Genomic DNA, 27,473 nt, shown 5'->3' with positions numbered 1-27,473 from the left:
TACGACGTTAAAAAATGACTATCGTAATGACATTTTGACTAACAAATTCAGACGATTCGAACTGGATTTATTAGGAGTTTCAGAAACTCATATCCCAGGGGTTGGAAGCATGAAGTTAGGTGATATAGAATTTGTTTACTCAGGCAGGAAGGATGGGGTACATAGACAGGGAGTAGGGCCCATGATGAATAAGGAAGCTGCTAAGTCTTATTTAGGCTGGGAAGGTATTAATAATAGAATATTAATTGCTCATTTTATGACTAAAAAGTTCAGGGTATCAGTTATTGTAGTGTACGCCCCTGTAGAACCGATTGACGGAGATACTAGTGACTCAGATGAATTTTATTTACAGTTAAAGGAGGAAATAGACAGGGTCCCAGGTAGAGATATGATATTTTTACTGGGAGATTTTAACGCCCAGGTCGGTAGAAATAGGGATAGATGATATCCTAGCCTAAATAAATTTGTTGTAGGAAAAGAAAACAGTAATGGATACAGTCTTTTGAAATTTTGTAGGTATAACAATCTAGTTATAACCAATATGGTGTTTGGTCATAAAATGGATTATAAGTTAACATGGTATTCACGTGATGGTAAGACAGCAAACCTCATTGATTATGTTAAAGTAAACCGAAGACTGGCAGGATAAATACAAGATACTAGGGTATATAAGAGTGCCGTTATTGATGTTAAAAGTAAAGATCACCATCTAGTAGTGTCAAGGGTTAATCTAAAGCTGAAACATAGGAATGGTAACTACTTCCCGGAAAGCTATGACGCTGGTAGACTCCAGGATGAGAATTCGAGAGAAACTTTCCAGGATCAGTTTAATACTAAACTTGAGAGTTTAAAATTTGATAATGTTGGTTGGAATAATTTTAGAAAAATAATTTGTGAAGTCACTAAAGGTGTCTTAGGGAAGAAAGCTAGAACTGCAGCTAAGAATATTAGCGAAAAAGCTTTATGTTTAACAGAAAGGAGAAAGGACTTGTACAAGAATTCTTTGAGAGATAGATCATATGAAAACAAAAGGAATGTAAAGAAAGTGAGAAGGCATTAAAATATGAACTAAGGAGGTGTGAAGTAAAACCATGGATAAAATTGCCGAGGATCTGGAAGATGAAGCTAGACGGCATAATAGTAAAATATTGTATTGGCATGTTGACAAATTGAGAGGGAGTAGTCAATCCGGACTTGGCCCAGTTAAAGATAGGAATGGGGCCGCAATTAGCGATTAGGAAAAAACTAAAGACAGATGGGCCGAACATTTTGAGAGTTTCCTTAACCGAGATAAAGTTGCAGGAAAAGCTATAGAGGAAAATGAAAAATTTTGTGATACCTTGGATGTGAAGGAAGATTTGTTTTGTGGGGAGGAATTAGAGACAGTACTAAAAGGATTAAAAAATAATAAGGCTCCAGGTGCTGATAGGGTGGTAAATGAGTTTCTTAAATATGATGGCTCTGAGGTTAGAAATAAGGTACAGAAGATTATGAATATGATTTTTGAAAAAGGGGAAGTACCTAACGATTTTAGGAAACGCTTAATTAAGCCACTTTATAAGAAAAGTGACAAAAGTGAGTGTGGTAATTATCGAGGCATTAGTCTGGTCTCTGTAGGTAGTAAAGTACTTTGTAATATGATACTTTTTAGACTGAGAGATGCCGTAGACAAAGTATTAAGAGAAGAACAGTGCGGTTTTGGGAAAGGTAGAGGATGTGTCAACCAAATTTTCACTCTTAGGCTAATAATTGAGAAGTGCCTGAGTTTCCAAACACCTTTGGTCCTCAGTTTTATAGATTATGAGCAAGCGTTCGATTCTGTTGATAGAAGAGCTTTAGTAAAGGTTTTATCCTGGTATTGTATACCAGACAAATACATTAAAGTGATTAGTGCTATGTACGAGAATAACACTACTGCGGTTAAGGTAGGAAATGAAGTTAGCAGCTGGTTTTGTATTAAATCAGGAGTTAAGCAGGGTTGTGTTTTATCCCCCATTATATGGATCATTTTGACGGATTTTGTCTTAAGGAGAAGAGGAAAGGCAATGGGAGACCATGGAATCAAATGGGGAGGAAAAAGTCTCCTCGACTTAGATTATGCTGATGATTTAAGCATCCTAGATGAAAGTGTGAGCAAAATGAATGAACTGTTAGAGGTTTTGCTAGTTCAGGTTGCTAGAATAGGTATGAAAATTGATGTCAAGAAGACTGAGTCACGAAGGCTAGGATTAAGGGAAGATGAAAAGGTGACGTTGGGTAATGAAAAGATTGATCAGGTGTGCAGCTTCACTTACCTTGGTAGTATTATTAGTAAAGATGGTGGGAGCAGTGAAGATGTTAAAAATAGAATAGCCAAGGCTCAGGGTGTTTTTTCACAGTTAAAAAAAAGTTTGGAAGAATAGGAAGATAAATCTGCAAACCAAGATTTCAATATTAGAAGCTACGCTGATGGCAGTGGTCAAATATGGCTCTGAAGCATGGACGCTCCGAAAAACGGATGAAGATTTGTTAGATGTTTTCCAGAGAAATTACTTAAGGATTGTTCAGGGTACCCGGCTGACTGACCATATTTCAAACAATAGGCTCTAAGATAAATGTGGTTCAATACCGCTCTCTAGGGCTATAATGAAAGAAAGGTTGAGGTGCCAAGGCCACGTTGTGCGGATGAAGGATGGCATATTGCCGAAGATTGTTCTTTTTGGCCAATTGCCTAGGGCTAAACGGAAAGCAGGTCGTCCTCGTCTGGGGTGGGAGGATGTCATAAAGAAAGATTTAAAGGAAATGGGAACTTAGTCGGCGGGTGTAAAAAGGGAGGCTTTGAATAGATTGGGATGCAGGGGGAGCGTGCGTAGCTGTATTGGCCTCAGGCGGCTTGGTGCTGCGGTGAGTTGTTAGTAGCATATATGTATATGTATATGTATATATATATATATATATATATATATATATATATATATATATATATATATATATATATATATATAAATTTTATGTATTTATAAACTCAGAAGGAAAATTTTATTCACAACTGAAAGGAAAGCTCACTAGAAGAAAGACAACATTTTGGCCAACAGGAGAAAACATCTAAACGCTAAATTTTCAAACTGTGAAGACATAGATTTTTTACCACTAGTTCTACTGTTTTTATGCTTTTATTATTTGGTATTTAATTAATCATGTACTGATTTTAATATACTTATTATTATACAACTGCACTTGATGTATTAAACACTTATTGTTTGGTATATATACATCCATTTCTACATAGTATTTATACACTGAAAATTTCAAAGTGTCTCCAATTTCATTCCCAAAAATTTACATTTTTATCATTTTCAATCTGAGTAGATTTCATTCTAAACCAAGTCTTAGCGTTTGAACTACTTTCCGCACATAGAAGGCTGTCAAGGTTAGATCCACCCTTATAAAACTTAAAGAGAGTCTTTGAACAGAGGGAAAACACCAGAGTAAAATCAATTTATTCTTAAGAAGATCCTATTGAGGTAATATACGCCTATGAACATTGTCAAATAGCTACCAATGACTCTGTCGAATAAAGGTGCATCGCAAAGATATCAGTTGATCAGAATCAAAACTTGCAGCCTTTATTTTTCATATTTAGAGTGATGTGCCAAAAAAAACATCGCTTCCGTGAGTTTAGCAGTAGCGGTTCTAGCCAATCTTGTGCCCGAGGCAAAATCTTGATTTGTACCCCCTTGTCTCCCAAAAATTTCCAGGCCCAATTTCAACAAATTTTCATTCATTAACAAAATTTTCCTTTATTAACAAAACTTTCCATTTATTTAAACCTGACTAAAATTAATTTAATTCAGTCTACTTACTTTTATTTTCAAGGAATGGTGATGAAGAAATTTAGATTCAATTTGCTTATACTTACTGCGAACTGCAGTAAGTATAAGCAATTTTATTTTAATTGCTTAAAATATTTTATTTTAATTATAACAAAATTCCAGAAATTAAAAAATAATTTAAGCCATTACATTATATATCTGAAATTTTGTGCCGGGGCAAGTGCCCCTTCTGGCCCCTCACTAAAACCGCCTCTGGAGTTTAGTCACCATCCATTAATTTTAAGATACAAGCTGTTCTGAAACAAGCAACTTTGTGCCAGCAGCTGTAACTTGCACCAAAAAGACGAGACACTTATATCACTGGATCCACCAATCTCAAGTACGAGCCACAATTATTATACTGCTTAGACGTTTTCTTAGAGAATGTTCTAAAATTGCTGAAAAAATGTTCTTTTTTCAAAGATTTCCATAACCAATTTTGAACGTATTTTTAATCTAAAAAACCTTGTAAACGAAATTTCACAAATTTAATTCAGTAGATGGATAGAACTGAATCTCAGCTATGGAGTGATACTAAAAACTTTGCCTTTAATTGATATTTTAAAATCGTATGAGAGCAGAAAAATAGCACACCGAAAATGGAGCAGGGAACATAAACCTTGAAGGCTTGATATTCTGACATAGACAGCTATACCATGGTATACCAATGTATACCAATACCATGGTATACCGATGGTATACCATGGTATATAATGGTATACTAACAGCAATACCATTCTTTCCCATCTATCAATATAATTGGTAATGTCGGTAATTTCGGAAACGACCGTTTAAGGGATACACTTTGATTTGCACATATTAAGATTAAGGTCGTAAAGCCACACAACAAGCGGGGTTAGCTCATATATTGGAGCATTAGACTCCTAATCTCCGGATCCCAGCTTACAAGTCTACGTTAGGAGTTGTTTTCCTTCGGTAAGAAGAAAAACATAGAGAATATATTCCTTTTTGGTTAAAAGTTGCATTTGTGGAAAAAAACTGAAGTAGGCTATTTTACGTGTGTAGACGGATGAAAACTCAAATTTTCGTCAAACCCGCTTAAAACACGATTCGAATCCGGTACCTGAAATCTGTAAATTACCTAGCTTTCTTTCTTCGATATTTAATAGTGGCTGATCGTAATGTTACATGGGAACATCAAACAGTTCGTGGTAACGAACTGTAAGAAAGGAGCGACCCGGCTCAATAGTTACTGAGACTCTAAAAAAACGGAATTTTGATACCAATAGATACATCAAAAGAATCAGATTTTTATACTGATTTCAAATATTCACCAAATACCTACCCATTAAAAGTACCGCGCCTGAGAAAATTTGCCTTATTTTCGAAAAAATGGGGAAACACCAACTAAAAGTCATAGAACATGAATGAAAATCACACCATCAGATTCAGCGTATCAGAGAAAAGTTATAAAGAGGTTTCAAGCTCCTATCTGCAAAAATGTGGAATCACGGATGCGTGTTTATTTTTTTTTGTTTCTTTTCCCCAGGGGTGATCGCATCGACCCAGTGGCTCTAGAATATCGCAGGAGGCTCATTTGAACGGAAATTAAAAGTCCTAGTGCCGTTTTTAAGTGACAAAAAAATGGAGGGTAATTAGGCCCCCTCCCACGCTCATTTTTTCCCAAAGTCATCCGATTAAAATTTTGAGATAGCCATTTTGTTCAGCATGGTCGAAATATAGTAACTATGTCTTTGAGGATGATTTAATCCCCCAAAGTCCCCGGGGGAAGTGCTGCAAATTATGAACTTTGCCCAATGCTTACACATGGTATTGGTTATTGGGAAGTATATAGACGTTCTCAGGGGGGATTTTTTCTGGTAATGGGGGGGGGGGTCGGGGGTTGTGGGAGGATCTTTCCACGGGGGAACGGACATTGCTATGAAGAGGGTACCAAATTTCCCAGCATTATTTAAAAAAAACGATCAGAAATTAAACGAATAAAAACAAGTTTTTCAACTGAAAGTAAGGAGCAACATCAAAACTTAAAACGAACAGAAAACATTACGTATATGATTGGTTTCGCCCCATAGTCAATACCTCGGTCTTTAGGCTAAATTTGTTTTAGTCATTTCATAAGAGCTATTTATTCTAATTAACGGCCTTTTTGATTAAGGGGCCATTCTTAAATAATTCGAACAGAATTCGGATTTTAACGCAAAGAGCGAGGTGCTGACTGGGGGGGGGCGAACCCCCTTATCTGCGTAATAGAGACATACGAATGTAGAAGTTCGTTACGTAAGTTACATACATTTATTACTAATAAATACGTTCGTAAATAAAATTAAACAACTTTCGAGAGAGCCATTTAACCAAAAAAAGTAAAATTAATATGCAAATTTCGTTTTAATTGTTCATGTACGGTGAGCCAGAATCAAAACCTGCATTAATTCAAAAACATTCAGAAATTAAATAAAAAAACAAGTTTTCTTTAGCTGAAAGTAAGGAGCGATATTAAAACGAACAGAAATTATTCCGTATTTGAAAGGGGCTGTCCCCTTCTCAAGGCCTCGCTCTTTACGCTAAAGTGTTTTACTGTTTTAAAGAATAAAGTTGTGAGACAGATTCAAACTTTAGCGCAAAGAGTGAGACGTTGAGGAGGGGACAGCCCCTCTCAAATACGGAATGATTTCTGTTCGTTTTAAGTTTTAATGTCGCTCCTTACTTTCAATTAAAAAAACTTGTTTTTTCTATTTAATTAAGAAACAAAAGTGATTGCTTTGTACTGTCAAGTCGATTAAATCTAGTCTAAAGACAAACAGCACGAGATTCATTTCAGAAAAGGTTGACAGAAATATATTTGGTTTGAGATTAATTTTAAACAAATTTTTCGAGACAGTTATAAAAACCTCGATCGAAAATACTTGATTGAAGAGGAGGGGAGTCTTTTCTCTCTGTAAAGTAACATTTCCAAAGTTATAGGTTTGGCAAGTCTACCCTGTTTTGTCTCAAGCTTGGAGGGAGGGGCAATCCAGTTCAAACTTACAGGGACAGTTTTTTCTTGGGGGGGGGGGGCATTGGGTAACTTAAAAACAATAGAAAGTAGGCTATTTTGTAGACGGATGAGAAACTCCACTGAAGGGGAGTCTTTTTTGTTTGTAAAGCAATATTTCCGAAGTTATAGTCTTGGCAAGTCTATCCTGTTTGGCCTCACGCTGGGGGAAGGGTGAGTTCGAAGTTGCAGGAACAGTTTATCTGTTGGGAGTGATGGGGCATTAAGTCCCTTCAAATTAAATTTTAGGAAAGAATTTAAAATTTCAGGCCTCACAAAACAGTACACGCTAGAGTTTTGTTGTTCCTCATACCTGTTGTCCAGCAAGCGTCGATGCTGGTTTTAAGTATACACAAATTTTTTATGCCATTTCAATCGAGGTTCCAGGTTCTGATTCTAAACCTCTCATAAGTTGTTAGACAAAAGACACTAATTATTGTTATGGAGATACAGCTTTTTGACCTATAACGCTAAATCAGAAATCCGGAAATTGTCTAACTGACATAATTTAATGGTTGGTAAAATAATACATTTTTTGCTTAGGTTTTCTGCTGGTTCGTCGTTTTAGAATTAGTTCTAAAACAACTATTGTCAGATAACTAAAACAATCATTGTCACTAAAACAAATTCCTTAAAAAACAACTTCTAGGAACTCGTTTATTGGGCGCATGTGTCAAAGCGTCTAAACAACCAAACAACTCAAACAACTAAAACACTCCATAACACAACTCACTCTATAAAATGAAGTGGCTACCAGCCATGATAGGGACTTAAAGGAAGCCAGATTCTTGTCTTTTTTTAGTTACAGTTTTCTCAAACAGCATCATAGATATTGATATAAATGTGCCAATTTTAACATTTATTTGTCTGATCATTCCGCAATATCCCATTGCTTTCTTAAGCGTCGAGTTTTTAAACCACTTCATGCAGTACATTCAGTGTCGAATTTTTGCCATTTAGTATTTGCCATTGAAAAGGCTCAGTTCGTTTTAGTATTTCAAAGCAGCTTGTGATTATTTTATGTGGATATTTATGAATGAACAGGTATGAAAATTTTGTATATTGTTTAGCAGAGATTTTGGATAAGAAGTTATTTTTACTGAATAAAGATTTATTAAATTAGTATGTTAAAAACTTTGAAATAATATTAGAACGCCCGTAAGAAAATATACTGGAAATTAAGGTATAATTTTAGCACGCCATTAAGAAATATAATTAAACGTTAAATAATTGTGATAATAAAATAATGATAGGAAAATGAATAGTATTGTGTAATGTAGTGTTGTTTTATTTCAGGGTTTTTATTTTCGCTTTGTTCTGCTGTTTTCGAGACGTGAAGATATCCAATTAAAACTGTCAAGCTGATCTTAAGATTCCGTTTTTGAGAGAGATAGAGAGTCAACCATTTTTATACCAGATATTATTTATACTATTAGATAATCACAGTACATCTAACACCAAAAATGAGAGTGATGTTGTAAGTAACTATTCAATAAAAACTTGGTTTTGGGACACACCAAACTAAAAAATCAGTACAAAATAACTTAAAGGATATAAAAGATTATGTTTCGGTGGGCATATATCTAGTTCAGGAGGTGACTTGTCAGTCTAGCTGCCATCATCCTCTTGAGGCTCCACTGTCAAGACTTCCAAACCCGAAAGCAACAAAATTTTCAACAAATAGCATCTATATTCTGCAACACGGATTCCAACAAGATTTTGAAAAAACTTGGCTTTATTGTGGACTGGAAAATCCCCACACCTTAGTAGATTTTCACAAATTCCAGGACATTTCCATAATCCAGCAAAATCTAGGCTCCACAGATAATTCTGGGACTCCCTAAATTTCAGAAGGTTCGATATTAAAATGAACAATAATTATTTTAATTTATTTAGAATAACAGCGATTAAAGACTTTTTTGTTCTTTTTTAGTTTCCACCACGTACATTTTTTCATTCAATCTAACCTTATTTTTTTGCAAAATTTTGAGAAATCTTGATAATGTTAAAAATGGACTAACCCTAGCTATTTTTTTTTACCTATAAGGCTTTCATAGTTGCATATATCCTCAGAACTCGCTTGGTCTGATTGCTTCAGTAAAGGGAAATGCCCTCTTCTCAAAAACAGGATGTTACGTATTATCCGTTCCAAAAACCTTCTAGAAAATAGCACTAGTTTACTATTGTGTATCTCTTACATCAGAACCAAATTGAGCGTGTTATCTTATTCTCTTGCCTCAGCTTGTGCTCTTTATGCTGGAGCAGCACAATATACCCTGCTTCTGCGGAAATTCACAATATGAGTTGAGTTCAAAATTAAGAAATTTTGAACTTTTACAGCTTTCTTGACATAAATCGTCATTCTGAATTCAAAATTACAATTACAATTCTTCCAATACCCACAGTTGCCAGGTCAAAAGCCTTTCGAAAAGTAAGTTTGCAGAATATTTCGACTTAAAAAAGATGAAGTGGAATTAACAAAACCTAAATAGCGCCAACTCCAAAACGAAAGGATATATCTGGTATTTCTATAAAAATGACATAAAAACTGAAGGATTCCGTTAGTGCATCTTTACTTACTGTTTGGAATTGCCGAAGCCTATTTACTGGATGGGAGTTAAGGAAGACTAATTAAAGATAAATAAATAAATACGATAAATAATTAAAGAAAAAAATATTATGCCTTTAGCTGAAGTACCACCAAATAATATTTTACTTAATACAAATAAAATGAAAACTGTTATTGCAGTTTTAATTGCATGTGTCTTCGCATAACTTTACCCCAGATTCACCAAAAATAAAAATATAAAAAATTCAGTTACATTTTTTTTCACTGCTCAGTTACATTGCAACTATTCAGTTACATACATACATTTTCCATATTTTTTTTTATGATCCTAAACAGAGAACTATTCAAGTATCCACCATAAAAAACCACATTTTTAATTACAAGAAAAACTATAGAAATATAATATACGCGCTTTCAATTTATGAAGAGCAATATACAGTGACAATAAAAATATATGAAATTAGTTTTCCAACGAAATTGATTTTCAAACGAGTGAATAGGGATTGCAAGACCTAATATATTATGCTAGAGGTTATAGACGCATGCCTTTAGTTAAAATTAGGCTGATAGAGCACAGATGATGTTTACAAATCTAAAGGTTTCGAAAATGGTAGTTGTTCAGTCTGCACCCATCAGCCTTGAACCAACAACTAAAATCTAAACTACATAAAACTTTGTAATTTATTGCATTTGGAAATGTAGATTCAGATTCTACACACCAAAATATATACACCGCGATAGTTGAGAGGTTGAAATATTACTTACAAATTTTGGTCCATTTCACGTTTCCTTTGTAGTTCCTCATTATCCAAATTTAGAGCATCAAGCAATTTCGTCAAATTTTCAGCTTCGTTTTTCACCTTTATTCAAAAAGTTAATAATAATAGTAAAAGTTAAACAAACCTTGAATTACGATAAATTAAACAACAAAATATCTATTATTCTACATGCAGACGAAAGTTGTATTTAAGCTGACGAAATCTTACGAAAATCATAAAGATTTAGTTAGCTAATGTTTTATATTCAAATTATATTTTGTTTAAATAATTTTAAATGATTCAGATTTTTTTATTGTTATCTTTAAAATCATTTATTCCAAATTCGCAAAAATTGCTTTAGTACATAAATTTAGACAGTATAATCAAACTCAATAATTTTTGGCTACCCCATTCTCGGCGCGTACAAGCAGCTCCTCTCATTTAATTTACAATCAGCGGTCCAGTGTATATAACCCTGGAACACATATTTTGGTAGAAATTTTCTCAAAATGCCTTAGAAACCAACTCGCAGACTGTTTGTAATTTCTAAAAACATCTAATAAAAACATTACACTACTAATTACCGATTTTTATGTATGTATTGAATAAATTAATTCAAAATTATACTCTTTAAAAGTTAGTGTTACAAAGGTAAAGCCAAGTTTCACGTTCAAGAGAAATCTGACATGTCCACCCGTGAAAAAAAATCTAATGTCGCTGATGTTTATACTTGTTCAAATGTTCTCCAGAGCACTTGCAACTCGGTCCGGCTTTGTCTAAAGGTTGAGACAGGGAATTATTGTACTGTCTAAATTTATCTACAGTGTCCTGGTCAGACTAGCTTAGAGCATCATGTCTATGTGTCAAACTTTCAGCTCTAATTTTTGTTCATTACAAAATAATAATAATAACAATAAAACTTAAAAAACAATTTACGCAATACAAATAAAATAACCAATTAGATAAATAAACTTCATTTATTCACAGAGACAAAGATTATAATTTACTGCTAACAATTTTAGAAATATGAACGAAATTTTCGGTTAGTTGTTCAGTTTGTTTTCATATTGTTAAATTTATTTGGATTATCATTTCGTTTTTTTATAATCCGAATTCTTGTTAGATTATTTATTCCAATCTTACAAAATTGGGCGTATTACATATTATTTTTATTTTTAGTCCCTATTCAGCCAGGTTTGTAGCACTAAATGTTCGGTCTTAGCTTTGCAGCCTTATTTTTAACCTCGATTAGAAAACAAAACAAAATTAATGCAAATTTTTTTAATTTACAAAATAAACTTAAAAAAACCTAAAAAATAACAAAAATTTTTGTTTACTGTTACAGTTTTTTTCCAAAAACAAATCAACAAAAGATCAACACAACAAATCAACCTAAGAGACCAGTATGGAAAGAAAAAACATATTTTCAGCAAACAAAAAAATAAATAGCATTGCTACCCTCAAAAAGAGGAGAAGAAAAGCAAAAAAAAACTTATAGTTTGAAGATGATCCAAAGTATGGGGTCATACAGCACAGCAACACCGAAATATTATCACATTGCTACCGCAGCGGTTTCAACTCTATTTCCGATTACAATGGAGTCTCATTACGGCTGTACTGCCTTGACAGAGAGCTTACCATACAGTTTTATAATCATTAATAATCGACAATTATCTAGATAGTAGTGCACTATATCCTGACTCGCAACAATCACTTTGAGACACGTATCTTGGAATATTTTTCAGAAACTTTCCTCTGGCGATCAGTCCAGCCCATTTTTTTTAAAATGGGCTCATTTTTGGTTAAATGTAGCTCTTTACTTTTCTTTAAAAACCTATTTTGTTGAAAAAGTTTTTTTAATTAATTGAAATAAAAACACTATGAGAAATTTCCAATCAAGATCAGAAAATTGTCCAAGATAAGGGCAAGGTGAAAATTTCAGCACCTCAATATTGATAAAATATCAGCCTAATATCCCTTGAACAGTTACCACCACAAAAGGACTGGAAGAGCATCATAATTACCAATACCCGTATATACCCTTGAATACCCTTGAGCAGATCCTACCAATACCCTTGTATATACCCTACTAATACCGTGTATATACCCTTCCAATACCTTTGAACAGTAGCCACCAATACCATCCAATACCCGTAGAAAAAGCTGAACTGTTTCTGTTCAGCCTTTTGCAGGTAGGAGAGAAATGTTGGTCGTAAGAAGCTTATTGTGTTAAAGAGCCAAGTAATCAGGACTGAGAAAGCAAAGACGGATAAATGAAAGGGGTCAACTTGGCAAAATGGTCTGTTGATAGCAGCTCTATTTTGCAATTCAATCCCGCTGTACAGAGCAGAGATTTATCGAGTTAGGTTGACTGAAGATTGTCAAGACTCAGGCAAAGCCTGACACTGGTCAAAAAAGTAAAAACAAAAAAAAAGCCAAAAAATGGGCTTCGATCACTTTAATACTGAATACCATGTGTTTTGTATCTAGGGCCATCTATAAAATCAGAATAAACTGAAAACAATGAATAGGCTATTATAGAGTATAGGCTATACTCTAATTACATTACAGAGCTAACCTTTAAACTTTTAAATCAAGATTATCCCATAAAATAACGTTTTGTTAGTTATTTTAAACACTTAAACATTGTGTACATCAATGACTATTTTTCAAAAATTTTACTATTTAACATAAAATAACCAACCATAAAATTAATATTCGTGTAAAATAACTACCTGTTCTGGTGCCTCAAAAAATCTAATAATCTGAAAGAAACAATTACGATGCAGTCCTTATCTACTGTTCCAATCACGTTGGCATTTGCAAAAGAAAGGAGCTCAAAAATGTAGGAAAATCCTTAAGCCTGAAAAAATATTGCACTAATCTATAAGGAGGGGGAGGGAGTATCCATGCAACACTATTTTCATTTCCTATGTCTTAAGATGGCTTGTTTTAGCTTTTGCTTGTTTGCTTCTTGGCCTAAAATTTGTTATTTCTCGTTATCCAAATCGCCTCAACTAAAATGTAACTGAGTATTTTTGGTGAATTTACGGAAAACCAAAAAAAAAAAATACTAAAAAAATAATATAGTATAGTAATTATAGTAAAAAATTAATAAACAATTTGTTACAAAATAATTATGGTAAAATACTATGGTAATAAAAAAATAACAGTTAATAAAATAAATAAAATTTCTAAAGATAATATGGTAAAATAAAACCATAGTAAAAAATTAGTAAAATAATTTATGATAAAATAATTAATGATAAAAAATAGCATATATAAAAAATAATATAGTAATAAAAAATAATGGTAAATAAAATAAGCTAAATCAAAAAATAAATAAAATAAATAAATACCATAAAAGAATAGGGTAAAATAATTATAGTGAAAAATTATTAAAATATTTTATGATAAAATCTTTACGGCAAATAATTATTATGATGTTGGAACGTACTCAGCGAGTGGCTGTGAAAACCCGCACCACAGAACTTCTTTTGAGTAAATGTTTTCACCTTTAAACATAAGAATATAATTAAATAAATACCTTATCTAACTCTTGTTTCGTTGCTTCTATTTCTTCCTTGAAAGTGGTCACCTCTCTTTCCTTCTCTTCTAGGGCTTTTGTCTTTTCTCCTAGGTTGAGTTTAAGCAAACTTTCTGTTTCATTTGCAGAAATTAAAAGGCTCTGAAGATTATTATTACTTCGTTTCAGTTCACTGATTTCTTCGGTCAAAATTTTGATCGTCTCTATAAAAAAAGAACAAAGTTGCAAAAAAGGAGGTTTCTACTAATTTATCAAAAAAAAACATCACAAACATAAAGACAAAACCTCTTCTTCATTCCCTTTTGACTCCTCTAACAGGTAACTTTTCTGCTCTGTCTTAAGCTGAAATCCCTCTACCCTCCATGCGCAGTATAATGACATATCTACTGACTGGACTCCAACCACATTGAACATTAGAGGTCTAACACCCCATCACCAAAATCTATAGCTACAATTATCCTTACAGAGTAGAATATGTATATTCGCTTCGACACTTTTTAGCTGACGCAATCATGTCAATATCAAGGCCGTATCAAGAGGGGGGGAGTTTGAACCCCCTCTCCCTGAAATGCTTGTCCGACTAGTAACAAGAACTAATATAAACAAATTTTGATGCCTTTTTTTGCACCCCCCCCCCCACACACACACACACTCAGGAAAACAAAAAAAATTGTAAAACACCCCCCCCCCGAAAAAAAATCCTGGATACGTACCTTGTCAATATATTAAGAAAGGCAGCACATAATAAAAAATAAAAACCTAAAGTAGCAAGGGCTGCCTAAAGGTCAACAAATGACATGTTAAAGCGACAAATCAAATGCTTCAGATACAAATTTTGGTATCTTTCTGGGTATTTTGCGAAACTTTCTTAAATTAAAAGTCTCCTGGCATGTTTTTTAGTTGTTCTAATGAAATATTTAGTATGCAAGTTGTCTTGGTAGGGAGGGGGAGGGGGCATTGACGATGAAAGTTAGGCTGTCAGTCCCTTATGATGGGACATATCTGAAGTCAGACGAAGGTGATTCAAACCATCCTCATAAGCCTAAGTAAGTTATTTTCGAGCCTTTTTTCAAGTTTCTACGACAAAGATTTCAATAAAAACTTATATGCCCCCAGGGAATAACTTATAACCCTTGCCCTGCAGACTGTGGGGGGAGCGTTCAAATCAAAGGTATAATTTCCTGAACTTTAAACTGCGTGGAAAAAATGCCTATCTAAAAATTCTGATTGGATGTGTTTGGGGAAATGGTGTCCGTGGAAGGGTTGTGAGTTGCCTTCGGGTAACTTTCGACTATTGAAAAGGGCACTAGGTATTACAATTTCCAATCAAATGAGCCATTTTTGAAGTTTCTACGACAATACATTCTATAAAAACCTTATATGCCCCAATGGCATAACTTACAACCCTTGCCATGGGGGCTGTGAAGGGGGGGGGGCTGTCATCCTCAAAGATCTAATTTCCAGAACTTTCAACTACATTGAACAAAATGGTTATTTTAAAATTTTTATTGGATGTGTTTGGAAAATAGGTGGGCGTGATAGGAGGGGTTAGTTGCCCTCCAATTACTTTCGACTATTAAAAGGGCACTAGCCCTTGAACTGTAAGTCCCTGCTCAAAGGTATGCCAATCGAATGAGCATTTTTTGAAGTTTCTACGACAACACTTTCTATAAAAATCTTATATGCCCCCAGGGCATAATTTACAACTCTTGCCCTGAGGGCTGTGGGAGAGTGTCCTCAAAAACATAATTTTTATCTGGAAATCAACTACGCTGAACAAAATTGCTATCTAAAAATTTAGATTGGATGTGTTTGAGGAAAAGGTGGGCGTGAGAGGGGGGTTAGTTGCCCTCAAATCACTTTCGACTATTAAAAGGGGCACTAGCCCTTTGAATTTCCAATCGAATAAGCCCTTTTTCAAGTTTCTAAGACAACTATTTCAATAAAATACTTATATGCTCCCAGGGCATAACTTATAGCCCTTGCCCTGAAGACTGTGGGGGGAGTGCCCTGCTCAAAGGTATAATTTCCTGAACTTTAAATTGCACAGAACAGAAATCCTATCTCAAAATTTTGATTGGATGAGTTTGGGGAAATGGTGGAGCGTGGAAGGGGTGTTAGTTGCCTTCCAATCACTTTCGACTATCAAAAAGAGCACTAGTCATTTCAATTTCCAATCGTATGAACCCTTTTTGAAGTTTCTACGACAATGCGTTCTATAAAAACCTTATATACCCCCAGGGCATAACTTACAACCCCTGCCCTGAGGTCTGTGGGGGGGGGGCGGGTTTGTACTCCTCAAATGCCTAATTCACAGAAATTCAGCTACGTTAAAAAAAAGTTATCTGAAAATTTTGATTGGATATGTTTGGGGAAAACGTGGGCGTGAGAGGGGGGTTAGTTGCCCTCCAGTCACTTTCGAATATTAAGAAGGACACTAGCCCTTTGAATTTCCAATCGAATAAGCCTTTTTAGAAGTTTCTACGACAACGCCTTCTATAAAAACCTTGTATAACCCCAGGGCACAACTTACAACCCTTGCCCTGAGGGCTGTGGGGAGTGTCCTCCTCAAAAACATAATTTCTATCTGGAAATTAACTACGCTGAACAAACTGGCTATCACAGAATGTTGATTGTATTTGTTTCGGGAAATGTTAGCCGTGGAAGGGGTGTTAGTTGCCTTCCATTCACTTTCGACTATTAAAAAGGGCACAAGCAACTCCGATTTCAAATTGAATGAGCCCTTTTCAAAGTTTCTACAACAACTTCTTCGATACCAAGCACTCTGGTCTAAAGGAAAAAAATAGTAAATAATACATTGTGCCAACATCGTTCTTATATGCCCCCAGGGCATAACTTAAAACCCTTGCCCTGAGGGTTGTGGGGGAGTGACCTCCTCAAAAACATACTTTCTATCTGGAAATCAATTACGCTGAACAAAATGGCTATCTCGACAATTTTGATTGGATGTGTTTGGGGGAATAATGGGCGTGAGGGGGCCAGTTGCCCTCCCATCACTTTCGGCTATTGAAAGGGCACTAGCCACTACAATTTCCAATCGAATGAGCCCTTTTCGAAGTTTCTACGACAACTCCTTCGATACGAAGTGCCCTGGTTTAAGACCAAGAAAAATAAATAAATAAATATTGTGCCAACATCGTTCTTTACTTAGGCGGCGCAATATCCGCTGCCTATGATAATAAAAGTCATATAATAATATCCAATTAAACATTGGAAATAGACCAACTGAGCAGAGCACTGAGACCAACACAGGAGCACAAAGCCGTGTTAGCTTCTTGACTACATTGACCTTAAGGTGGCAACTCTTTGAATGCCTGGCAACAGGCAAGTTACAACCGTATTTCCCAGAAATTTCATGCGCGGCTCCATCCACTGCACTATCACAAGCGGAACCAGCAGGTCGCAATAATATATAATACCATATTATAATTCTTACAACGATATATTAAATATTAACAGCCTAATAATGTGACACATTATTCTTATGCGATATGATTACATTGTTATTATCTTATGCGATATTATTACATTGCTGTAGAAAAAGTGCTACAAGATCAAGAGATCCAGGTTTGACAAGAAGGCAATGTTAAGTCACAATCCCTTGGAATATATAGAAACATTACAAAAGCCTGGGGAGAAGAAATATATCTAAAATTTGGGCTCCAAAATGATACTTTAAAATGGGTCTTATCAGTAAGGGCGAATTTTAAGCCGCTTGGGGGGGGAGAAGAAAGTATTTAGGGAGGTTAAGGTGCGGAGTGGTCCCTTCTCTTGTCTGATGTGCGGGGAGTCTGAAGATTTAGAACATTTTATGTGTTGTTGTGAAGAACTGAAGGTACTTAGAAGGGAAATTTCTGGGAGGGATGTCATGGATAGAAGGTGTTTAGAAAATAAAATGGAAAGTAGTTGCAAAGTGGATATTATAAATTTGGGAAATTTTGTGAGTGTGGGGATGAGACATAGGGAGGGTTTTCTATCGTAGTGTTATTTTCAAAAGTGTTTGAACTTATTATTATGTTTTATGCGCTTCGCTGTATTTGTATTATCCATGGCCCATGGGGCTTTTGTGAGAAATATATCTATATCTATCTATATATTAAATATAATAATAGCCATGATCAATGGTAGCACAGTGGATTAATGCTCTGCTTGGAAACATGGGGATCAGGGATCAACCCTTGCTGCGGTAAGGCTAGACGACAGGCGAGCTATTTGTCCCTCTAAAAAAAAATCTAGCTACTGAAACGCCGAGTCGATGCCCTGTGCGCCAGCAATGGTTTTCGAGATCATTATCCTTTTTTTATCTTAAAAATAGCCCTATTCCTCTTTCTAGGACTATAATGAGAGAAAGATTGAGATGGCAAGGACAAGTTCTGCGGATGAAGGATGAAAGATTGCCCAAGATCCTCCTTGTCGGCAACACTCTAAGGACAAACGAAAAGCAGGTCGCCCCCGAATGAAATGGGAGGTTGTCGTGAGGAAAGATTCAAGAGAAATGAGAACTTCTTGAGAGGGTGTAAAGAGGGAGGCTATGAATAGATTGGGGTAGAAAAGGAGCGTGCGTAGCTGGGTTGGCTTCAGGCGGTTTGGTTCTGCAGTGTGTTGTTACTAGAAGTAGTAGTAATATATAACTATCATAGATTATAGTCACCATGCATATATGCTTTTAACCAAGAAAATATTGCCGGAGTATAATTCTCTTTACAGAAGTGATTTAGATTATGTGATCATACTTCAAATAAAAACGTACCGCATAAAACACAAAAACAGAAATTTACTACGAAGTTATGGCGAGATGAGGTGAGCACAATGACCCCCTGCAGACTATCTCAGTCGGTAACCTATGATGCCATATCTTTTCAAGCATCTCACCGTAGCCTAGCTCAAACCCCCACCAACAGATTTACTATACCAAACTTCTGTTTAATGTAACTTAACCAATCATAATAACATAGAATAAACACAAAATGTCACTATGACATTTTAGGTTGTTATAAAAGATGTTTTTAAGAAAATTAAAAAAAAGAAGTTATTATTAGGCTATTCGAGTTTAAAAGGGTTCTTCGGATATGGCTTGTTCCTTGAATTTTTCACATTATTGAACTGTTTGGACGTCTCTTCTTTTATTGAAAGAGGGTGTTAAAGTTTTGAATCTGTACTGGAATGAGCCCTCTTCGGATATTTTACGATCGCTGGATCAGGTTACTGAAGGACTGAAAAAAAAAACCCAAAGACATCTATGATTATAATGGCTTCAAAGGGCTTACAATGATGACTTCGTTAAAATTTTTTTCACTGAAGATAGAGATTCTTGAAATACATTTTCGAAGCCATAATGGACAGTGAATGGCAATTCGACCTTGCTCTTTAACATGCAAATATTTATTCGCAAAAAGCTGCAGATTCTTTAAATGCGTTTCGGACTATAGACCGCAGAGGCAGAAAGAACTAACCTTATTCTTCAACAATAAACCCAAATATGACTCAAAACGATCCAAAATTACAAAAAAATCTTTAATTCATCCTAAGTAGGCAAAACAAGTACTAATTGATTTCCTAAAGTTATTCCTAACAAAGCTCAGGCCTCTTGAGACACTATTTTTCAAGCTTAGTCAACCTTAAAAATTGTTATTTTCAGCAATAAATCTAGTTAAAGATAGTGGGCAGTGGCATACCTAATAATGTCAGAATCTTCGAACTCTCCCCCTTCTTCTATCAATGTTCCACAGATGCGGCTCCATATATGATATTAACTTTTCTGAACTCAACAAAAATACATAAAACCCCCATCTGGAATTCAGAGAGGAGAGCGAGTGTGTGGCAAAAGACCAAAAAACGTAGAAATGGGGATTTCTGCAGTAAGAAATTATAAGAAATTTGAAATTTAGGGGAGGGGGAGCACAGAGAAACCTAAATACGCTTACACATTTTTTCTTTTTCTCGGTCTCTTTTCTTACTTTTACATCCTCTGACCTAATCGTTTTTTTTTTCTAAGCTAGCATCAAGAGACCAACAAAATAGGATTGATTTTAAGTAGGCATAACAAATTGTCTATGAAAAATATTTAAAGACCTACGTTGGTTGAAACCCTTATTTTACGCTTAGCACGTTAGCACAATTCATTAAACTTCATGTTACTTTTTTCTTAGCCATGAACTAACCTTTGGAATTGCTTAAGTCCGCATCAAGACACATCTTTGCTTCTGCGAGTTCATTTAGATCCTTTTTTAACGAAGAAAATTGTTCTTGATGAGAGTTCTGAACTTTATTCAAGTGCATCTTTGCTTCCTTTTTAACGTCTTCAATTCTATTCTCGAAAAATTGCTTCAAACTTGCCACTAGAAATACAAAACGTTAACCTTTTATTTCATGCTTAGTTGTAAAAGGAGGAAATGACGAAAAAATTCACGATTTCTGGCAGAATAGTCCCCTTAATATTCAGGAGGTACACTACGTAAACCTAAAGTGCCAAGTAGAAATGAAATCTGATTGTTTGAATGTGTTAAGTGGAAACTTATAGGATTATATATGTCTTAAAAAGGATCAGAAAAGATAAAAGAATTCAATTTTTAATGAAAAAGACCTCAATATACAGTTATGTAGCTCTTGGCCGTAGCGGGTGCCAAATCTAAAAAAAACGTGGGTGAAGAATCCGCAAAAAAATAAGCTAAAAACAAATGACACTAAACAGTTTAAGAAGGAGTAGTAACCTTCTGAAGGTTTAGTTGTCTTTGGGAATCAACATATTGTTAATGTTCAACTTTATGGACCAAAACCGCTGTCAACGTAAGATAATCATTTTGGCTTATTCATTTTCACGGTTAATTGTGGCAACACTGACGTTATTGCCCTAAAAACTTCATAATTTTGAAACAGTGGCAATAAAAATCTTAGAAAGTCCCGATTTTCAGGTATGAATAGACCTAAGATGGATCCAAAGAAATAAGGAATGTTTTTATTGTTGTGTCCTTGGTACATTAACACTCTTTTGTAGCACTCGGCCAAGATAACTGGACTTACGGTCAAGAATAGATATTGTTTCTTGTCATTCAAATATTAGTTCCATTTCTATTTAACAAGGTATTTCTTATTTAATTATTTTATTTCAAGTACCTCTCAAAACACAAATTCACTTTATATTTAAGGAGAGAGAAAATCAATGTCGGTATGCCCAGGGTAAATGGAGTGTTGATTAGGCATAAAGCTGCCATCGAGGCAGACGTGACACTGCTCATAATCTGTAGTAAGAGGTGTATGAAATCATATGTGCATTAAAACACCCTTAATATCCTTGGAGTGTATTACTTTACCTTAATACCCTTCTCTGGTACTTGGCAGTAGCAGCCTCTCTTACAGAACAGTTTTGGAATAACATTTTGCCTTATTTCTCTGACGTTATTTTTTTAAGTAATCTGAAGCGATGATCCTAATCTACAGTTTAGGTTTTTGCATTCTTACGATTTAACGTTACTTTTTGAATTAATGTTGAGATGTATAGACCACAGCAGATTTTTCAGGAATAAAGAACAGAGCCATTTTTCATTTTTCAGCAATAAAGGACAGAGCCATTTTTCTTGAAATGGAAAGTCTTCTAAATTTTTCTTTTAAAAATTCATTCAATGCCAATAGGGGAAGGGGATAAGCTTTAGACAGTACATGAAACCTCATTTTTAAACGTTTCTCTAACACCAACCTAAAAAAAACAACTCGAAGTACGCGTACGTCTTTCTAATGTAGACCCCAGTCTAAACTTTTTTTAAAGCTTTTTTTTTAATTTCAACTGTCCAGGCTATCGTTAAGACAGATTCAAATGAGACATTCAGAGGTGATGCTATGACTATTTACCGTTTGAGCAAGAGGTGAGCGTGGTCTCATAATAAAATGTTACAACCGAGAATCGTTACTATAAAACAGGTATATTGACGAATCCTGAAAATTGTCTTAAAGACCTGCAGTGCTGAATTGGCTTGACGTTTGTCATCGCTTTTCCGGCTGTGTTTTTCATCTGAAGCCTTTCCATGCATATGGAAATCTGCCATTGTCATTCCTATACATAAACCAGAAGGCGATCCACTGAGCGTGGGCTCATATATGCCTATCAGCCTCCTCTTCTACATTGGGAAAGTTTACGTAAAGGTTCCAAATCATTCACTTTACCAGTGCCTAGAGTCAAATGAACTTTTAGGTGACCACCAATATGGATTCCGCCGGAAGCGTTCAACGCTTGACTCTTTAATGGCAACGCTTGACAGCACCAGGAGTAGATCAAACTTCTGGGAAACAAATACGACATCAGGCAATGTCATTCGATAGAGCTTTCGACATTTTATAGTATTGTGGCCAAAGCAACAGCCCCCTCCCAGCAAAAGCAACAACAACAACAATAAAAACAAGATTTTATTACCCTCCTTTCCTTTCAACATTAATATCATGCATAGAACAAATGTTTATCTTTATAAACCTAGCAAGGCCGTACAACACATTATTCTATAATAACACATAACAAAAAATAACATAGATAATGATCATCTACCACTCCCCCCTCCCAAAAAAAAAAAAAAATGTGTCACTCTCCTTTCTTTAGCCCTTCATTGGCATATTTACAAACCTGGATGATTGTCCTTTTTAAAGTCACCAAGAGTACCCCCTTAAAAAATTTACTTCTTAAATTAGAAAGCTGCAGACATCCAGCCAGAATGTGCCACATTCTTAACTCCTGTATTGCATCTGGGGCAAGAATAATTCGTGTATGAGACCACCCTTTTTCTGTGAAAAACTTTTTTCTATTGTCCAATGATGGACAATTCGCTCGAATATGAAACCCTGTCCCTATGTCTCGGGCGGTAAATATAATTTAACATAAAATTCGAAACCAAAAACCTCTTTAACCTCGGCACCTAACTTCAGCGGGTCTGAACTCCTTACTGCCTGGTTCCAAATCTGGATTTCCTGGTCTTCCATTCTACTCCTAAACGGAGCCACAAGAGATCTGTCCTTCTCTGGCTAAATATAAGAGAGTCCAGCTCCATCAAATACGGTTTTTATTTGATACTGCCATGATCTTTTCCGATTCGACCGTAGGATCTCCAAATGAGCTGCCTTTGCTAACCTATCATCCGGCAGACTAACAATCTTTACCCAGTAGTATATCATTTGCTCTAGTGTACTTTATCTAAGCGCAAATAATTATAGGTCACATTTTATAGTCTGATTATGTGACGTTAAGCGGACACAAATTAATCTTTTAAATACACAATTATTCTACGCGAAATGCTAATAATGTGAGGACATCTCAAGTTGTTAGAACTAGATATTTATTCTCAATATATCATATTGGACCAAACGTTGGAATAATTTTCCTGAATTTTTGAAAAAGTCAGCAAATGTGAGTGATTTTCGCAGAGATCTTAAAACAGTTTGTCTCCGGCTGTATGATTTCTGAAGAATAATAAAAATTGAATTTCATTCGCTCTCAAGTTTCCCATCAAAAAAAAGTTAAAGGAAATAAATTGTTTGATAGAGACACGGGTTTTTCGGGTGTGTTGGTAGGTGGAATGAGTTGTTGTGACCAGGAGCAGGGCAAGCGCAGATTTTTTTTTCTTTCTCTCTTTTCTTCTCTTTCCTAAATTTTATTTTTATGTTTCAGGCATTACTCCAAGCAAGTAAAAGCTTAAGGAGGGTTAATTGTTCTGTTGTATTGTTTTTTTTTGTGTTTTTTGGTGTTGTTTACTTTCTTGAATATACCCCGTTATTAAACTAAAAAATTTAATCGAAAGTACTGCAGCTGTATTGATTCCAACTGTTCTGCCGGATCATATCCCCAGAGCTCGCCTCCGTAATGTAAAGCAGAACGCACTTTAGTATTAAAAACGTATTTATGCATCTTTAAGTCTTCTATACTTGAAAGAGTTGAGTTGCGTAGCACTGTTGATGAAACTGCCTTCCCTCTCTTAATCACCTCTTTTACAGGCTCTTTCCAACCTTAGTTGTTTAGATTACTCCCATATACTTCACTTTCTTTCAAAATCTCACATTTATAGAAAAATGTAGTTTTTCGTTCACCATTCAGATTATTGGTCACTCTAAAAAGCATTATCTCCGTTTTTTTATTATTCAAGATCAGTTTCTTTTTAGCTAAACATCTTTCTAGTATATTCAACAGAATGTGGAGACTTACCGACCAGCACTGCATCATCATGCAAATAGCAACAGAGATAAAGTAAGATTTCCTAGTGAAACCGTTGGGGCCCATTCCTCCCTAGAATGATCAACCATATCATTAATATAGTGTGAATACAACCGTAGTAAAATACTACTACCTTGTTACTAACACTATTTCCAATTTCCAATGGCGATGATAGACAAAGAAGAGTAGATTTACCAAATTATCAATAAATGCGTCCCCTACTAATGAATACCTAGCAAAGAACCATTGAATGTAAAAATACATTAAAAAAAAATAAACTATCTAGCGAAAAAAACTCGCGGTTTGAAGCTTATTCAGGAATGGTAGCTTTTATTTTGGTTAATCTTAATAGTAAGAGTTACTCCTTCCCCAGATACAAGACTTTAAATCCCTTCCACACCTGGTAGCGCCACACCTGGTGGCTGTCTTACTGTATTCAAAATAAACAACATGGACGTCCACCCATTCTTCAATTTCTCTTCCCATGAACCAACGCGACACTACTCATTACAAATTTGCTGAGCCTTGAGTAATTAAACGAATCGGTAAACATAGTTTCTTTGCAAATTAGCAGCCCCAGGCATGGTTTACCTTCATCTACTGTAACTGCCAAAAATATTTAAAACCAGGTCAACAAATTGACGAAAGAATTTATGTTTTTGATGTTTTGGAAAGAATTCCCGAAAGAATTTATGTTGGAGCAAACGTACAAGATAATATGAGACAGGAAAAAAATATTCCTGTCCAAACCATGCGTGTATTTAATATCATTGATCTCAATTTTTATGTGAGGTTAGCAAAGGAGTTGATATTCGCTTCTACTGCAACTAAACAATTTCAATTTGGTGTTGAAAAACTAAGAACAAAGTACAATTTTAGTAGAAGCAATGTAATTTGAAACCGTTTTAGCGGAAAGTCTCGTCGGATGAGACTTTTCTCGAGTTTTTCTCAATTATTTAGTATTAAAATTTATGAATAAATTCTTTCGGGAATTCGGGACATTTGTTTTTTAGTGTGTTTAAGAATGGTAAGGAGCATTGGAATCAATTAATAAACAAATTGACAAAACCAGGTCAACAGCTCAAGATGTTATAAAAAATAAAATAATAAACAATAAATAAAATAAATAAAAAAAAGTCCAATATTTGGTTTGTCTGAAAATTTTGATGTCATAATTCCTGTTCGATTTTATGATTCTCATGTTAATACGATGTATTTCTTTAATAGCGAGCATTTACATTTACTGGAGAGAGGGTAATAATGATACTAATAATAATTACAAAGTATAGTGATGCCTTCCATATTTGCACCCTGCTAGGTAGAAAAGAAACAATGAACTAAACAACTCTTACCTTTTTCTATATGAATGGCTTTTTGTCGGTCAATATCTTTCATTATCTTCTCTTTCTTTATATCATGCTCCTTCAATTTCTTCTCAATAATATCCACTCTTTTCTTGTACAATTTCCGTTCTTCTCTGCTTCTACGATTCACTGCTTTGGCATCTTCCAACTCGTTTTCGAAAACAGTTGATAAACACTTACAATGGTAAATCCTACAATTATATAGGTAATATTATTTCATTTTCACTTTCTACATATTTCTTGCATCTCTGCTTTTTGTCAGAAGGGAAATTCACTGCGATGTGTCTGAAAGCCCTAAACATCAGATCAGTGGGACCAGTGGCGATACTTTAAGAGCAAGGCCGTGGCCAGGAGGAGGGCTCGTCGAGTTTGACCCTTCCCCTCAATTTTGGTCCGACTCGTAAAAAAAGTAACAAAACGCATGTAAACAAATTTCTGATGCGTTTTGTGAAAACTAGTTGTCGTACCCCCCCCCCCTCTACCGAAAATCGTGGATACAGCCTTGTTTACTAGTAACCCAAACAGATCCACTATTAGTTAAAGTAAAAAAAAAACAAAAAAAAAACAGTCAAATTTATTTTGCATAAAGCATTTTGGTTTGCTGTTTCAGAAGAAGAAAGGGCCTACAGAAAAAACAGCGGAAAATTTCTATTCAAAACAGAAATAAATGTAACAGAATGGCTCAATAAAGACTAAAGTCAGACAAGATTACTTCAGTGGGCGAGTACTTAATAACTGAACCGCGTTTGGTATAGGATCTCTGTCGGCACGACAAGGAATTATGCCGTTTTATTTGATTCTGACATAACAGGTGTTTGATTTCTAAAATTTTGTCATCATGTAGACATTTTTCCGAATTTTGACAACGCAAAAAAAAAGGTCTTTCATTCTTCTTGTCGACATAGAAATTATAAATTCAGGCGGCAAATTCAAAATATAGGGAAATCATGACATTTGTTTTTTTGTGTGTTTAAGAATGGTAAGGAGCAATGGAATCAATTAATTAGCTAAATATAAGCTGACAGTTGGTTAATTTAGTATTATAGTAATATATTTGTATTTTATAGTATTTATTATAGTATTCTATATTATATTTAGTATTATATTTGAAATTAATGCCAAGAAATGCGTTCGATTTGCTATTCCAAGCGGAAAAAAGGAACAAATCTAAGACTAAAGAACAAAATGTCGACAAGATGTCAACTCTGGAAAGCTAACTCAAACATGGCTCTGGAAATGTTCAGGTGACAACACTGCTAATGCACTATTAGCTGAGGCATTTAAGAGAAGACTTGACATAAGCGGGATGAAAACTCTTCAAATATGATAGGGACTTCTCTTCAATCGACTGAATAAGGATCAGACCTGCTAGATTTTATTCTCAAGGATTTCATTTATTGCGCTTATTTTGTTGTTATGTCCGTGGGCCTCAAGACAATGACACTCAAAATTGGCTGTTACCCTGTGGCAATCAACAACGCTGCCAAACAAGTTCTTATGGACTACAGTTTGCACAAAAGTCCAAATTAAGATAATTAATATACTAAATTAATGCCACTTAATTAAATTTTGATGCGCCCCAACGCAACATGACATTCCGGCTAGTTAGTGAACAACTACTTATCAAGGAAGCAAACAGCAAATTGTGCTACCAAGTTTACCATGAATGAAATACTGTGGGGTTAGTAAAATCTAGGATTAAAAAAAAAATATCATACAGATCAATGAGGTCCACGTAGCTCGGATGCCTATCTCCTGATGCTCTGCCTCCAGTGCTATAGGCTACATGGTTTGGCAAAAACCTTTTACATTTCCAGTGTTTCCCCTAGATTCCTCTAGGTACCTGTTTGAAGTTGAGTGGAGTTTTGGCATGTCTTGCAGTTAAAGGCGACTAACCCTCGCCCCAAACCAAACAATGGCCACTGAGACTCAAGTCAGTGACCCCTAGCTTGTAATTTTTGCAAGCTGACTGTTCTGACAGGACAGACTAGTTAAAAATAGAATTTGTTTATTTTCAGCATTTAAGGTTATCAATTAATCAACCAAATATAGCCTATTTAAATGTGAAAGATGAAATATTTAGCTACTTGTTTTGTAGAGCACAATAGATAGTTACAGTTATTCGGAGCAATTCCCAGTTTTTCTAAAACGACATATTTTCTTT

General features: G+C 35.0%; 1 protein-coding gene across 1 annotated transcript in view; it reads right to left on the bottom strand.

Annotated features, from left to right (window-relative positions):
* LOC148947804 (uncharacterized) overlaps positions 1–27,473 on the bottom strand; it is a 92,099-nt gene that overhangs the window by 50,629 nt on the left and 13,997 nt on the right. Inside the window, exons 4-7 of the mRNA XM_089096015.1 lie at positions 25,298–25,500; positions 19,921–20,097; positions 13,739–13,941; positions 10,199–10,293 (exon numbers count right to left, since the gene is read on the bottom strand). Coding sequence (XP_088952141.1) covers positions 10,199–10,293; positions 13,739–13,941; positions 19,921–20,097; positions 25,298–25,500 — 678 coding nt within the window. The remainder of the gene's footprint in view (positions 1–10,198; positions 10,294–13,738; positions 13,942–19,920; positions 20,098–25,297; positions 25,501–27,473) is intronic.

This window comes from Artemia sp. Qi Xiang Cuo, chromosome 10, assembly GCF_049724085.1.
Source record: "Artemia sp. Qi Xiang Cuo chromosome 10, ASM4972408v1, whole genome shotgun sequence".
Taxonomy (NCBI): Eukaryota; Metazoa; Arthropoda; class Branchiopoda; order Anostraca; family Artemiidae; genus Artemia; species Artemia sp. Qi Xiang Cuo.
The sequence above is the reverse complement of the archived record's forward strand: the minus strand, read 5'-3'. Positions and strand labels throughout refer to the sequence as shown.